Source organism: Caloenas nicobarica, chromosome 1 (assembly GCF_036013445.1).
Source record: "Caloenas nicobarica isolate bCalNic1 chromosome 1, bCalNic1.hap1, whole genome shotgun sequence".
Taxonomy (NCBI): Eukaryota; Metazoa; Chordata; class Aves; order Columbiformes; family Columbidae; genus Caloenas; species Caloenas nicobarica.
In genome coordinates this window covers 200,737,823-200,752,674 of record NC_088245.1, presented here as the reverse complement: position 1 = coordinate 200,752,674, position 14,852 = coordinate 200,737,823, and the positions used below count along the sequence as shown (strand labels likewise).

The following is a 14,852-nucleotide window of genomic DNA, read 5'->3' as shown; positions in this document are numbered from 1 at the left end:
GTGCAATTACAGCCTTTAGACTTTCTAAAATAAAAAGTACCTCTTTCAAATTAGTTTTCCGGTTGTTTTCAGAGGTGATCAGTCAGCACTTTGAAGGGATACTAGGGAGGGTCAAGTTGAATAGTTCAGTTTGAATTTTTCCCCTGAGAAGAAAAGGAAAGAATAAATAAAATAGCTTGAGTTAAGGAGTAGCTCTGTTAAGTAGCAGCTTTGATCCCTTAAGCAAGAAGGTCTGTGAAGCAACTGTGATTAAAGTTATGGGAAGGCATCTTATTGTGATGAGAGAAACAAAGAACATCTGGCTAAACACCGCTACCTTCCCACTAATGCTGGCTGGGAGCGGGACCCTACCTAGTGTGCCAGTGACCTGTTAAATCACATTTCTAGCACACAGAGAACTTTAGAGACAAAGCTTCCAGTTGTACTGATCCTTACCTGGGAGGCATAGAAGTTATACTTGATGAGTTATGTATTAAGTATTGTTTTTTCTACATAGGCACTGTGCTAATAACTTCGTTGGTAGAGGGTATATTTCACTCAAGGGGCTAATTTAAGTTTGTCAGCAAGAGTTGATGATTTTGTCAGCAGGAATAAAAATTCCATGTAGCTTCATCAAGCTTGTGCCTACCAAAGGAAAGCTTTGTGATGATGCTTGTTTTTGATTAAAGCCTGAGTTGCTTTCCAGCCAGTAGGAGGACACATTTAACATATTTGATATTAACAACTGATTCTCTCAATCATAGTTTCGCGTTACTGTTTTATCTCATTTTGTGCCGCTAATCTGATTGTCATTCTGTAAGCTTCTCAAGAACTACAAATTGATACTAACTCTTAAATATTTATAGGTAAAAGCTGTAGTTCCTTTGTGTTATTTCTGAATAGCTGTAGCTCCTTTGTGTTATTTCTGAATCAGAACTTTTAAATTGTTACTGTTTCCCTGACAGCTTGTCAAAGACACACACACACACAGAGCACTTGCAGTTCGCCTTATTGATCTGCCCACTGTGATACATTTACATGGTGACGTAAAAACTGCAGCAAAAGTCACATCGGTGGCAAGAACTGGTTGAGTCTATATGTTAATTCACGTATAAGAATCAAATCTCTGGTTGAGGCTAAAAGATAAAAATATTATGGTGTGTCTCTTCTTGATCACCTGCTGTCCCATATATGTTCAGACACAGCATAACAATCCAGCTGTGCAGAAGTTTATAGTATTTAATTTGTGGTCAAGCAAGCTTTTTTACTAAAATTTCAAATTGATAAGCAAGTAAGTTACTAATATTTCAGTAAATGTAATTAGAAAATGTAGGGATCGTCTACTTTTGCTTCTTAAATACAGAGCCTTTGAAGAAAGACGGAAACGAGAAGAAGAAAAAGAACAAAGATTTCGAGAACGAGTTCTGCAGCAGAGGAAAATTAAACTCCAGGAAGCAACTGATAAGTTCCAGCGGGCTCATCTGCCTTTTTCTCAGCACAAGCAGATAGGTTCGTAAATGAAAATTCAGCCATTATTCACAATGCAAGTGGTTTTCTATTAATAGAATATAGTTGAGGCAAACAGAACAGTTCAAGCAGATTAACTGAATTCATTATTATAAGTTAAACGTAACTGACCAGAAGCTCAGGTCTGATACAAATGACAAAAGTAGGTAGAGGAAATTAAAAAAAATTTTTTTTCCTTAAAATTCTATTGTGAGATATTTCATTGTATTCCAGTTACAGTAAGTACATCACCTCCTTGGGATATTACGGCTTCCTGGGTTTTCCCCATCTTTTTCACTGCAGTGTGCTTATCACTTACAACATTGCTTTCACAGCCAGGTGCAAGGTGTTACACGGACACTGGAAGTTACTAGGATAGTATAATGATCCGCTATTTGAACCTCTGAATATTCACAAATATGCATTTGTTTATCATTAAGTAAGAGCAGTGGTAGCATGTATTAATGTATTACATAACTTTTGCTGAATTAGTCAGCTTTTTAAGCTGTTCTCTTGCTGCTGGGAAGTAATGATCACTTCAACTCAGTTCCTGCTTTCTTGGAATCAGTGCGGATTGGCAGGAGTTTTTAACAGCATCAGCCAAGTCTGATTTCCAGTCAACTTTCCAGCGTTGAAACTCTTAAGATATGGTATAATACTTAGGTATTCTTTAACAGATTTACTCTCCCAACTGCAGTTGCGCCAGCTGTGAGGTAATGTCTCTGACTTCAAGATCAAATGTCATATTAAAATAACAAAATGGAACAGTACTGGTTTAGGGCTTCTTCACAGCTCTACTGACAGCCCAGGCTGTGTAGCAATATAGTGCATCACAATTTTTTTTCCTTGGTTATCCTTTATAGCAATTCTGTCTCTGCCACTTTCTACCCTACTTTTGCTTACTTGAAAGAGGCAACAACTTGTGCCTGTCTGGACTCTTTCTTTCTCCAGTGATTCAATTACTAAGTCACAATTTGGCCCCTATAAAATATCCGCAGGCCATAACTTTGGCTTAGGGAATGAGTGGAATAATCATGATATAAAAACAAAGTTAATGCTGGATTGCTTAACCGCGTGCTTTTTCAACAGTGCAGTCTAAAAACAAGTAGCAAAACTGTTGAATACGTGTGTTACTCTAAACACTTAAATAGACTGGGAGTTGGTTTCAGAGGAACTAGAGTTGCTCCAGCATGTCTAATGATGCTAAACCACTCAGTTTATTGTAACAGTCTGGTTTTAGGCTTCCAAACTTCAGAAACTTAACCAAACCATTTTTGGTAAAATATTCAAATTAAAAAAAAAAAAAATCATCCATTGTGTTTTTTACTCTAAACCCTCTAGTCAAGACAAAGGAAGCTTTTCAGTTAGAAGAAGCTCTTGAACAAATTAAAGGATCAGTTTTAACACCAGGACTGTACTTGCCCAGCAGAAATAAAACCAACTTCAGGTAAGCATTTCTGTTTACTCTGATGATCAAAGGAAGTAAATTGCTTGGTGTACTCAATAAACAGCAGACAATTCCTCTTTAAGAAATTATAGGCCTTTTCTCTAGTGGCAAGGAAAGCATCTTTTTTTAACTGATCCAATGAACCATTATGAATCTTCTTTGAGTTGTTTGTGTCCATTTGGTAAAACCAAAGAGGAGATGACACAAACCTTTTCACTTCAGCATAACTCTGGGAATAGTCGGGGCTAACCCGGCCCCCATTCAGTTATTGCCCGACTCACACTACCATAGTTACCAAACCATCCGCTGTTCCATGAAGTATAAAGTTTTCTGTCTAAATGATTTCTTATTCTCATCCAGATTTTTTCCTTTTGACATTCAAGGGTAGTTTCATTCATATATTCATCCCACGATCTTATTTTTTCCAGTTGTCATTCCTTTAAATTTCTGATCCTCTATATGTATCTTGAGCATCCTGATAACAATTTAGCCTGCAATTTGATTTTATATCATGTGCAATTTGAATTGCATAGTTTTCACTCTAGCCAAGCACTTTTTTAAGATATCTTGACTGATCACAGAATGTTTCTTCATGCATAGTTTATCTGCTGTATTTGATACTCCTTCCTGATTATCCCCTTCCCAATCTCTCATTTCTTTAACATTTCAGTTCAGGGTTTTATTTCTGTTGTTGTTGCTTTTATTACTATTATTATAATTATTTTCTACATGCTGTAAATTGTGCAGATGTTCGGAATAGAGAGAAACTCTGTCTAAAAAGGGTCTCCCTACTCTTGACCTTCAGTGTGTTCTTCATTGTGATGTTAATATGTAGTTTGATTACATTTCTACTGCTGATTAAAACATGTTTGCAGCTGATAAACTGGACAATTGAGAAAATATTTCATACCTCTTAGAGCTAAACACTTACACTATCTGCCAGTTAACATGCATATAGGGCTGCAGCTACTACACTGGATTGACATAATAAAGGAGGATTGCAGCCATAAAAACAAACAAACAAAAATATACCTGCTAAATAGAAATTGAAAGTATGGCAAAAAATTGTAGATATTTCTGAACCCTGTCTCAAGGTTCCTGATCGTTTGTGTCATTTCACTCATAGGCTCGATTAAGGACAGCAGCTGAGTGCCTCTTCCTACTGCCTTTATCATTTGTTTCTTTATTTTTCATCTTTCTTCAAACTGCTCCTTGTGCCTCAAAGGCTCACAGCTTTCTCTCGGGACACTTACCATTTCCTTTTGCCACAAATTTAGCTAAACAACTTCACCTAGTTGAACAATATTTAAGGGATCATGTTGATACTGCTAAGGAACTATATATGAGACATGCATCCTGGGAACGTTAGAAAGCATCTGCATATTAAATGGACAATAAGGTTTGGTTTGTTACTCAAAATCCAGCGATTGCTGAGATAAAAGTATCGTTTCAAGCATTGGACGTAATCAACCTGGTAAAATAAAAGCTGGATCTCCCCTTTTTCGTAAAGGTATACCCATTCTACAAATAACTGCACTGGAAGTTTATACTGATAATCTGTTTCCAAGATTTGTTCTCCTTCTGCCACCATTTGTAGTCATTGTGGAGTACAACAAATACTTGATCCTAAACCAGCGAGACATAAGCTTGGCTTTCTAATCAACTGTGTTCTGGCTCAGCTGAACAGATGTGAGAACTCAAAGCCTGGGTCTAGTGAGAGATTTCTCTAAGTGCCAGACTAAGGGATTTTAGGGCCCTTGAACCAGGTTGTAGCTAAAAAACAGGATCAGTGTCCTTCGCTAAGCTGTTCCACCAGGCAGTCAAGCATTGCTGCCAACCTGGTCATAGTTACAGTTCCAGAAGAACTCATCTACCTATGAGCTGGTGGGTTTTGGTGTGTGGGTTATTTTTGCCCTTTTTAAGGTCTTTTGTATTGGTTAAAGCTGCTTGTTTCTTGGGTTTGTCATCCTTGATATCTACCTAATTCTTGCTTCTTGTTTTCTGAAGCTTAGTTCCTATTCCTAGTGATCTTACCCGGCCTTGTTCCAGTTCCATCTGCTTTCTGTTCTTGAACATACCTTGTTCCGCACTTCCTACCTTCCTAGTCTCTGACTGCACATTTTCCTTGTCATTTGGCTTCACATGGTTCTCGACTTCTTTGGTTCCTGGGTGCCAACCAGCCCCATGGTTCTTGCCAATTCTTATCCTGTAGAAACCTGTAGTTTCCTCTATTTTAATTTGGGCTCACCCTGACCACAGTACCCACCTACACTAGCTACTCCAAAGATTTTTTTTTCCTCGGGTAGCAAATACAAATTCTTTAATGTACCACATTACTGACATTGCACACCATCAGTGAAGTTGAGCTCTCTAGATACACTAAAAAGCCTTCTCGCTATTTGAAGTAAGGGAATATCTGACAACATCGATATATAGTTATCCTCTATATAAGCCAAGCTTATGGAAAAATAAAAGCCATTTTGCCTTTTTTTTAAAAAAAAAAAAAAACAAAAAAAACCTCCATGATCCATTTCTGTAAATGAGCATACTGTTGGCTGACATTTTCCAGAGTAATTCAGCCTGAGGCAGTCACCCAACAACCCAATCAGGAAAGTCTGACTACTTATAAATAACAGAGGATTTAAAATGGAAAGTGTTGGACGGTTTTAGAGAGTACTAACAGCACCACCTGTAGTCACATATAGTATAGATGTCCTTCACTTGCCAGGCATTTATCGATGATGTATACTTTTGAGAGGAACATGTTTAAAAGTGTACGGTTAGTGCACAGAAATAAGCCAAAGTAATAAGTTATTTGCTTGTATCAAGAGCCACAGATGACACTTCATCCTCATCAGCATCTAGAAACGGTTCTTTCCATCAGAAGCAGATTTCAGCAATGGTTGGCTGGGATAAAGCAATACAAGAGAGCAGTAGAACAAACATGGATAGTAACCAGCTTCTCTTCCAGAAAAATCTGAAAGAAATGCAACTACTCCTTGAAAAACAGCATCTCAGCAACTTGGAGGTATGATATTTTCATGTGATTCATTAAATGATGCTTCTTAAATGTAATAGAAAGTTTCTTGAGTGTGATAAGAATGAAAGGTCTGTTAAGCACACTTTACCTGAGGGCACACTGTACTATGCCTTACTAAGAGATTATTTGTAGTAAAATTACATGTCTTTTTAATTAAGAAACCAGAGATCTTTCAAAATGGTGGAAGAATATTTTCATGAATTCTTCAAAGATATCTGTCATGTTGTCTTTCTGTGAACGTAAAATTTGTGTGTCAGACTGCTTGGCTCTGCAGTAGCCAGACATTAGTCTGTCGCAGGAGCCTTGTGCCACCTCCACGCTTAAATTGGCGGCTCACAATTCACACTGAATTTCTGCTTCATTGGTTGCTACAGCTCAGCACAAATTGCTATAGCAGTATAATTACAATAGATCCAATGTCGGGGGTTTTTTTGTAGTTTCTTGATTTGTTTTTTGCTTTTTGGTTTGGTTTGGTTTTTGTTTTTTTTTTTTCCCAGCGTGTGGTGATTTCTTAGGGATAGACTTCAAATCTCTTGAGATCCTTTTTTGTCATCTTTGGAATAGATGCAGGTGTTCTAGTAACAATCTCATGAACTTTCTGCCTGAACTAAGTTTTGGACCCCAAATCTGCTTGAAAAGTCACGTTAGAAACACAGTGGAAATCAAGAAGAACTGAGCTCCAAAGTAATTTCTTTTAAAAATGCAGTCTTTTTGAGAAAAATCTATAAAAATATTCTTCTTAGTATATTGTAAGACAGCTATATTGTAGAGTATTTTATCCAACACAATTTTTACATACTTACTGAATTCTAGGGAAAAACTGATGTGATTCGTGCATGATTTTTTACTTGTAGTTTTTTCTAAATGTTATCATTCAGCTTTGGACACTGCATATAATACAGGAATTTGTGTTTAAAAATTAATATATTTTTAAACGCTTTGTCCTGTAAAAAACTTTTGTTTTTTCCAGAATGTATTCTTCTGCTACCACTAGGTGTTGCTCAGCTTCTTCCCTCTGATAAATCATTTCAAATTATAAGTATTTGTACTTCAAACATTTGGATTTTCTTTCTTGAAATTACATGCTTTGGACTCTGATTAGAAAAATAGTCAAGAAAGTTACTGTCATTGTTCTAAGGGTTGAGTTTTGCAAGTTTAATACTTGGACTGTGCTGGTGAGCATGTGCATTGTGACTTCCTGTGATGTGAAGTAGTATTTGTCATACTCTTGCTAATAAAATTTATAATTTATGGTTATTTATAATACTCTTACTGACATGAATAGGCCGCAGTAGTCTTCTTACTGTCTGTTGTCCAGTCATTTCAGCAGCACTTGCTTTTCTGAAACTGTTAAAGTGTTTCACTGTGCACAAAGTTTGCAGTCTACTCGTCCACTGAGATCCCTTGACCTCTCTTTGTTTCTGTTTTTACAGGCCCTGTAGGATTATAAAGATTCCTAAAATTCTTTTCTTTCCTACAGGGCAATAATGTTCTTTGTAGACCCTCACCAATAGATTTGGTGTGTCCCCTGCTTTCCATTCCTAAAAATGTGTGTATAATAGTTTCGGCAGTAAGCCAAGGTTTTTAGTGACCCTTCTATCATTTTCCAAATTTATTTTGCTTAAAATATTGAGGGCAGTGGACTTGATTCTGTGCAACAGTTACGTCTGAGCCAGTAAACCAAATTACTATTTTTTATGCGTCCATAAGTATGTTCCATTTTGAAGAAATTAATATTGTTAACTTTATTTGCAACTAAAGGTTTTGTTGCACAGTTCTTTCCTGTTTCTGTTGCAGGAATAAATAAAATCTTTAAGGTGGAGCTGGTAGCAATGTCTTTAGCTAAAGCTGCATGCAGATTTTCATGATAAGACCTTACTTCCAAGTGCTTATCATTTCTTCCAAATACTAACTGTTTATGTTGAATTTTCCATTTCCAGCACGTGCCTTGAACTGAATAATTTAGAAATTTTCCATTAAAATGGCTCAACTGTGTCAAGGAATAGTATTATTCCTATATCTTTTGTCTTTTTCTTTTCATTACCTCTTTAGTTTGGTGGCCATGCAAAATTGTTTTGGTCAGTACAATATTTTTATGCTCTTCCAGAAAAAATACATTATGGTTGAATTAAATTGTTTGATTGATGTAACATTTTATCTCCACTGTTTCACTTTTTAAACAAAATGCTTGGAAGCAAAAGCTAGTTCACAGACAAAATAGGTATAAATTACCACATGGAGATTGTATTTTCCTCTTACCTCCTTTATATAACCATAACTGGGTTATTCAAATGGTATCCATGAAATCAAAATTTAAATCCCTTTCTGACTGAATTCAAGCAGGAATTTTACCTTGTCTCTCCTTTTTTTCCAAGAATATTGTGCAGCCGTTGAAGTACTCAGTATCGGTCTTTCTATGGATACCGTTCCCCTTGGCAAAATATGCTTCAATATTTATTGAAATGGGGTGGAACACAGGTATTATTTCTCATAAACTACAACTCAAGCCATGAGGTCGGAGTTGTTGGTATATTATCTCAAATACAATAAAATTTTGTATCCTATTATACTCTGTGTGTGTTTATATAGAATCATAGAATAGTTTGGGCTGGAAGGGACCTTCAAAGGTCATCTAGTCCAAGTCCCTGCAATGAGCAGGGACACACATATTACATATAGAATTAAATCTCTGAGAAATAACGCTGAATATTTTCTAGGTGGTGTTACACTGAATGAAAGCAGCAGGAGCTGCGAACACACGGGCGAGGGCATCGCCTGACTTGATGAGTTGAGCTGTGGAATATTAGCTGTTTGTGTTACTGTGCTTTTGAGGTTGAACTCTGTGAAATAGAGATGTTTCGGGTAACTGATGGAAAAAATGAATTAGTTTTGAAGTGCGTTTGTAGTATGACTGGGAAGAGTTAAATAACCTTCTGCTAGGCGTACGGTATCATTCCAACTCTTGTGAGGCACAGACAAGACCAGCATGGAAAGAGGAGTGTCCGCGTACGGTCTCTGCCAAGTGTCAACAACCTGGAGAAGGCTCAGGGCTGGTTAGTGGGGAAAGAGATGATTAAGGGGAGGGTTAGGATAGAGTGACATTGGAACTGCAGTCAGACTTGATTTTGAAGAGACCATTCAGAGATTTGAAATAGGTTTCAGTGGTCATCTTACAACAAGAAACATTGGCCGTTTTTTACTTGCAACTGTGAATGTAACATCTCTTTTGTTGACCACTTAAATTATATGACAAACTTGAGTGATTTCCCTGCTCATTTTCCTTTTGGCAAGATCGGGGGATTCAGGTTCTTTTAGCTTTCAACCAATATTTCGACATACCACTATCTTCCATGTTATTTCACTAATCCATAATTCACATTTGCAATAAAGGCAAATTGAAATGTATCTCCAGACTAAATTATTTTTCCCAAATACTGGAACTTGTTTTGATTGTGTATTCCTCAAGAGTAGGGGTTTTTATGTAAAATAGTGGTTTATTCCACACCTGTGCTGTATAAACTGGCATTACAACCTCATATCTGGCAATCTGGATGTTCAGTCATTTGAAGAGTGTCTTGCCTCAATTCAGAGCCCTGCTTGAACAGGTGATAATGTAGCATTGAAGCTGAAGCAGCATTTTCAGTGCAAACGAGTTTGTTTCTCAGGTAGGTTAATACATTAATAAGGCTTTGCCTGTGGGTAAACTCGGGTAGTTACACAAACAGCGTAGCTTGCAAACCACAGAAACAGGGAAACTGAGAACTGGCATCTAATATATACCTGCTTCTCCTTTACAAGCATATACTTTTTCATAAGAATGACCATACATATTAACATGATTCCATTGTTGGTTTTACATTCATATACAAATATCCATATATATATGGATATATGAAATATTTATGTGTAGCTATGCATTAAATTATTTCTACCATACTTCATAGCTATTTTGAGTGATTCGTTTTACTGGAACAGAACAAATTGTTCATAAATGTAAAGGAGATGAATGGAGTAAAAAGTAGCAGTATCTGATCTTTAGTTCACTGCAGTTATAGTAATAATAAAAGGTTTGCTTGCAGGAAGGGAGTGGAAGATACAAGAGTTTGTGCACATTGCGCTGCCAGGATGCTATATTATATTATAATAACTTGGTATTGTCAGAGATAGTATATACTAATGTCTCAAGGGGATGTCAGGAAATCTACTGCTTTCTCATCAAGATTAAAGTATCGCTGTCCAGAGCAATTCTATCCCTTTGAAGATGGCAGAGCTGTGTTTTGGTTTTTTAAGAGATAAACTTCTCTTTGTGAAATGTAAAGCAAAACATAATTTAACTACTCTTTTCTTCCAGTATTCTGCTTCTGTCCTAGCAGGCTCGTGGTAGCCTTGGCACACAGATACTTAGTCACTATTTTTCAATTTTGTCCTGCATTAATTATTATAAATCCCCAGCAGCAGTTTTGTGGGATTTAGTAGCTTGAGCTTTGCTGTGCAGTTCGTGCTCGGTACTGGTCTATCTCCATAAGGAAGAATGGCTCACCAACTCGGAAATAAAGCATTAAACCAGACACTCAGAATTCAGAGACAGGAATAAGCAGGGAATAACTGGGGCCCAGGAGACTGGAAGATCTTGTGACAACCAGCTTAAAGAATTACGCTGTTTCAAACAGTGGCAAGAAAAAAACCAAAATACCAGCCTTTAAATTCAGTAGGCTGTTTAGGGCAAGATAGATGCTGACATCTTGTACATATTCTGATAAATCTTGTCTGTAAAATTCTTTAGAGGAATGTAGGTCTTGAAAAATATCTGATCGGAAAAGCTGAATTTGTAAAACAGGTAACATGTAACAGTCACTGAGTATTTTTTCAAGACAAGTGATTATATTAATGAAACATGCAGTGAATGTTGGCAATTGCATAAAACTGTTTCATTAGATAAACTTATTTCTAGAGAGGTATAAATATATATTATTAGAAAATGCTCTTAGATACGTGGTTTAACTTTTAGGTTGCCCTGTGTGGAGTGAGGCTTGGGACTCGATGATGCTTGTGGGTCCCTTCCAACTCAGGAATTGATTCTAAAAGTATTTCTGTATCTGACCTTGAGGATTTCCTAATATTAATCCACCCTCTGCCTCAGTTGCTGCTGTGCAGTGCACAAGATAGAGTTAAAATATGTTAAAAACTGTTCCATCTTCACAATGTATTTACACTGCTAAAAGAAAAAGTAATGCTTTTTGTACACTGCAAAAATGTATACTAATTTTTTAGCAAGCCAGAGAGATCTGGTAGGATAGTCCCTCAGCCGAACTTCGGACTATTTCAAAAATTATATTCACACACTGTATGGTTGTGGGTCTTTTAGGAGGTGTGTGCTGCTCAAATAGTATTAATAATTTGTCTGATGCTACAGGTCCAGTTCATTGAAATCTGTCAACCCCAATGCTTTGCCTTATTTGTGTATTTGTGAATAAGAATAAACCAGAAAGACAGATTCTGGAGTTTTCTAGAAGACAAAGAAATACTTTCCTCCATCAGTTATTCTTCTCTTTCTTCCCCATACATCAGACTTTGTTGGAAAGCTTTTCTGAAAATTATGATTTCAGGGCTTTGAGTATCGTCAGTAAGACCTTAACCATCAGTGAGAGAGAGGATTATTTCTTTGCTTTAAAATGGGAAAAATCTCTGAGCATTGTTTCCCTTTCATTTCTGTCTCTAAAGTATTGTCTAGAAATGGCTTCATCTGTGAAATATGTTTTGAAACATCATTTCTCCTACAATTTGAAAATGCCAATGAAGTGAAAATTGATAAGTTTGAGCTGATCTCTATTCTCCTTTCTTGGGATAACCAAAATGACATTGAATGTCACATAGATTGTAAATACCGGTGAATTTGCTCATTATATTATGTCATTGCATTTTATATATAACATCGAAATTATTATTAGTTAAGCCGTTAGAAATTTCTAAAATTTATATTATATTATATTATTATTATATTATATATATAATTATATTAATTATTAAATAATTAATATATATAATATTATATTAATATAATATATGCACACCAAATTTTTCTCCGTGTCCATTTGCCTTATGACAGTTTTCACTTATGCAGTCCCATACTATTTTTACATGACCTCATCTCTTAAATGTACGGGTTAGATGGTGCCGGCTCAAAATAAATTCACTAAAGGATTAGAAACAAAAAAGGGACCAGTGCATTGTGGTGCTCAATACCTCAACATTTAATGATTTAATAATTTTAATAGCATTATTAACTCCACTTCTGGAGCTGAATGGCTGGGTTAGTCTGTGAGAGCTGGGCACCTGGAACAGGAATCCTGAGAAGCTACACTCTGAGTACGGAGATGCTAAATTAATGAATAGAAAGCAACAGAGACAAACACTTAGCTGAAAACCTATTTCCTACACAGTTATGTACATTTGCAATGGGACTTCATTAAAACTGGAAGTCAGAACTTGAAACCCTGATATTCAGTGCTCAGATCACTTTAGAAATCCTTCCGTGCAGTGTGGCTTACTGGAGAGCCCGAGTGCACACAAAATTGGAAATTTGACTCCTTTTTATACCTAGGAGTTTGAGCCTGTGTTTCTAGCATCCTGTGGTTTCCCAAACAGGCAAATTAGGCTCTTTTGAATACTCGTGTTCATAGATAGCTATAGTGGTTTCTGTATAGCTATAATAGTTTCTGTAGCCTAGATAGCTTGGGGGCGTATTGGGCACCAAGGAGTAACCCTAGGAAAGAGACAGGGGTGTTGGTAGGAAGCATTTCTCTGGTCATGCTACACCTCCACAGCTTCTTTGCTGGGTTTGGCACAGTATAATGGATTTCTTCTGTAATATAAGCACCAAAACCCTTTCTCAGTGATATTGGATTTCTTGGGTCTGCCCAAATCTTCTGTGAAATCAGTATTGTGTGGTGCCATGTACATTATGTTTTCCAAACTTGCATAGAAAGATAAAGGACTTTCCCATTCCATAGCTGGTAAATTCAAAATCAGTGAAGGTGTTTAGATACCTGACTTTGAGCAGTAGCTTTGTATCTGCATGAACATTGATGTCTTTTACTTCACAACGAATGTGAAGTATAATGTTATATGCGCCCACATATAACAAAGCCCCATAAATAAACTAGTTGAAATTATAAAAAATAGCAAGTAGTGTGAGATGTGAGGGGCCTGGGTTTTCAGAGGAGGTAGCATTTTCCCAGCATTTATCTTCAGAAGAGTGTTCCCATTCACCTCTTGGGACTGTGAACAGTCAGCACTTCTTTTGCAGAAAATGTCAAATATACATAAAGCAGCTCTTTAGTGTAACAGCGTTCTGACACAGTTCTTTGGCAGAAAATTCACTTGTCGGGTTCTCTTAAAATTTTACTTGTTGCAATGTTATTCTTTCATTGGCCTCATGAAACATTACTTAGGCTCATGTTTTCTCTTTGTTTTAGTGCTTTACTGAAATGAAATTGCTCAACACAGCTGTTCTAAGTCTTAAGACATTTAAGTGGCTTCTTTAATTCCTTGTAAGTGTTCCCTCTCCTAGAATACCAAGTTTGTGGACGGGCTGGATTTAGATTTCATGTGTTCGGACATAAGATAATGCAGGCAAGATGAGAAATTGTACTTATAAAACAGAAACAATACCCAAACCCAGAAAATAAAAAGTATGTACGCTACATGAATATTTTTGTTTCCGTATCATCCTATAATATTCTCACAGATTAAATACAATTAAAACATTGGGATTTCCAGGTTTATTTTCCTCTAGCTATTGACCACTAAGAAAGAATAATTGTTGAATGTTTTTTGAGGTGTGTAGAAGTAGTTCTAGTTATGCATTTTTACAAGAAAATGTGACATTCATTTTCATTAGAGTAGACTAGAAAGGGAAATAAAATCTGTAAATATTTTAATGAGAATGATAAGCATCTTTAATGTGTGAAATGATGAAATTGTATGATGCAACAAAATAAATGTAAATGAACTAAATTTTCATGAACTAAGCAGAAGCATGTATGTGTTTATATGAAAAATCCTTCTTTATTCTTCAGTTCGTAACTTATTTCTGGATGTTGTCTCAACTGAGATTTTGTGTTCCCATGAGGTTTTGTTTTACAAGGAGAGTAAAATTATATATAATGCAGGACCAAGTCTATCTTCAACCTCTGGAGCACAACTGAGTAAAATTTTTTGGATCTCACTTTTTAAAAGTTGCAACTTTCCTTGCACCCTCCAGAGTTACCACTTTAAGCCAGCCTGCTATTGGAACAGGGTTTTTAAAATCAATCCTTAGAAAATTTATCTGTGTGTTTAACATAGTCATTTTAGAAACACAAGTTCAGCTATACAGGTGCAGTTTCCAAATTAGACAAGAAATAAGCCTGACACCTATAATTTCTTATTACTGTTTTCTTCCCATCTGAAAATTTCAACCTTAGTTCTTAAATTTGGCCTGGTACAGAAAACTCTGAGCATATACCTTTTCCTTGTTTGGTGAAGTTCAAACAGAGGTTAACAATCTAGTTTAGCCAAACATAAAGGTTAATAAATCACTAACGAAACATTATTTATTCTTTTCTATTAGAAAGACACTGATTTGTATAGTTTTCATTTGAAAATGTTCCCTAAAGGGATCTTTCCCTACACTCGGTTCTTTGTTCTTCTATTTAGTTTCTTTATCTCAGATCATAACTCTAATGGAAGGCCACACCAACCTCTGAACACTTAGTGCAAGATAAGATTTAATACAGTAATAAAAAGTCTTTCAGGGCTCACTAAGCTTTTTATTCTGCAATTTAAAATATTTGTGCCGTTATATACTATGCCATATTATGGTATAACAATTTTATTAAA

At 36.2% G+C, this 14,852-nt stretch overlaps 1 protein-coding gene across 1 annotated transcript in view; it reads left to right on the top strand.

Moving 5' to 3' along the window:
• CEP126 (centrosomal protein 126) overlaps nucleotides 1-14,852 on the top strand; it is a 39,900-nt gene that overhangs the window by 11,570 nt on the left and 13,478 nt on the right. The window contains exons 3-5 of the mRNA XM_065655791.1: nucleotides 1,343-1,488; nucleotides 2,827-2,932; nucleotides 5,762-5,960. Coding sequence (XP_065511863.1) covers nucleotides 1,343-1,488; nucleotides 2,827-2,932; nucleotides 5,762-5,960 — 451 coding nt within the window. The remainder of the gene's footprint in view (nucleotides 1-1,342; nucleotides 1,489-2,826; nucleotides 2,933-5,761; nucleotides 5,961-14,852) is intronic.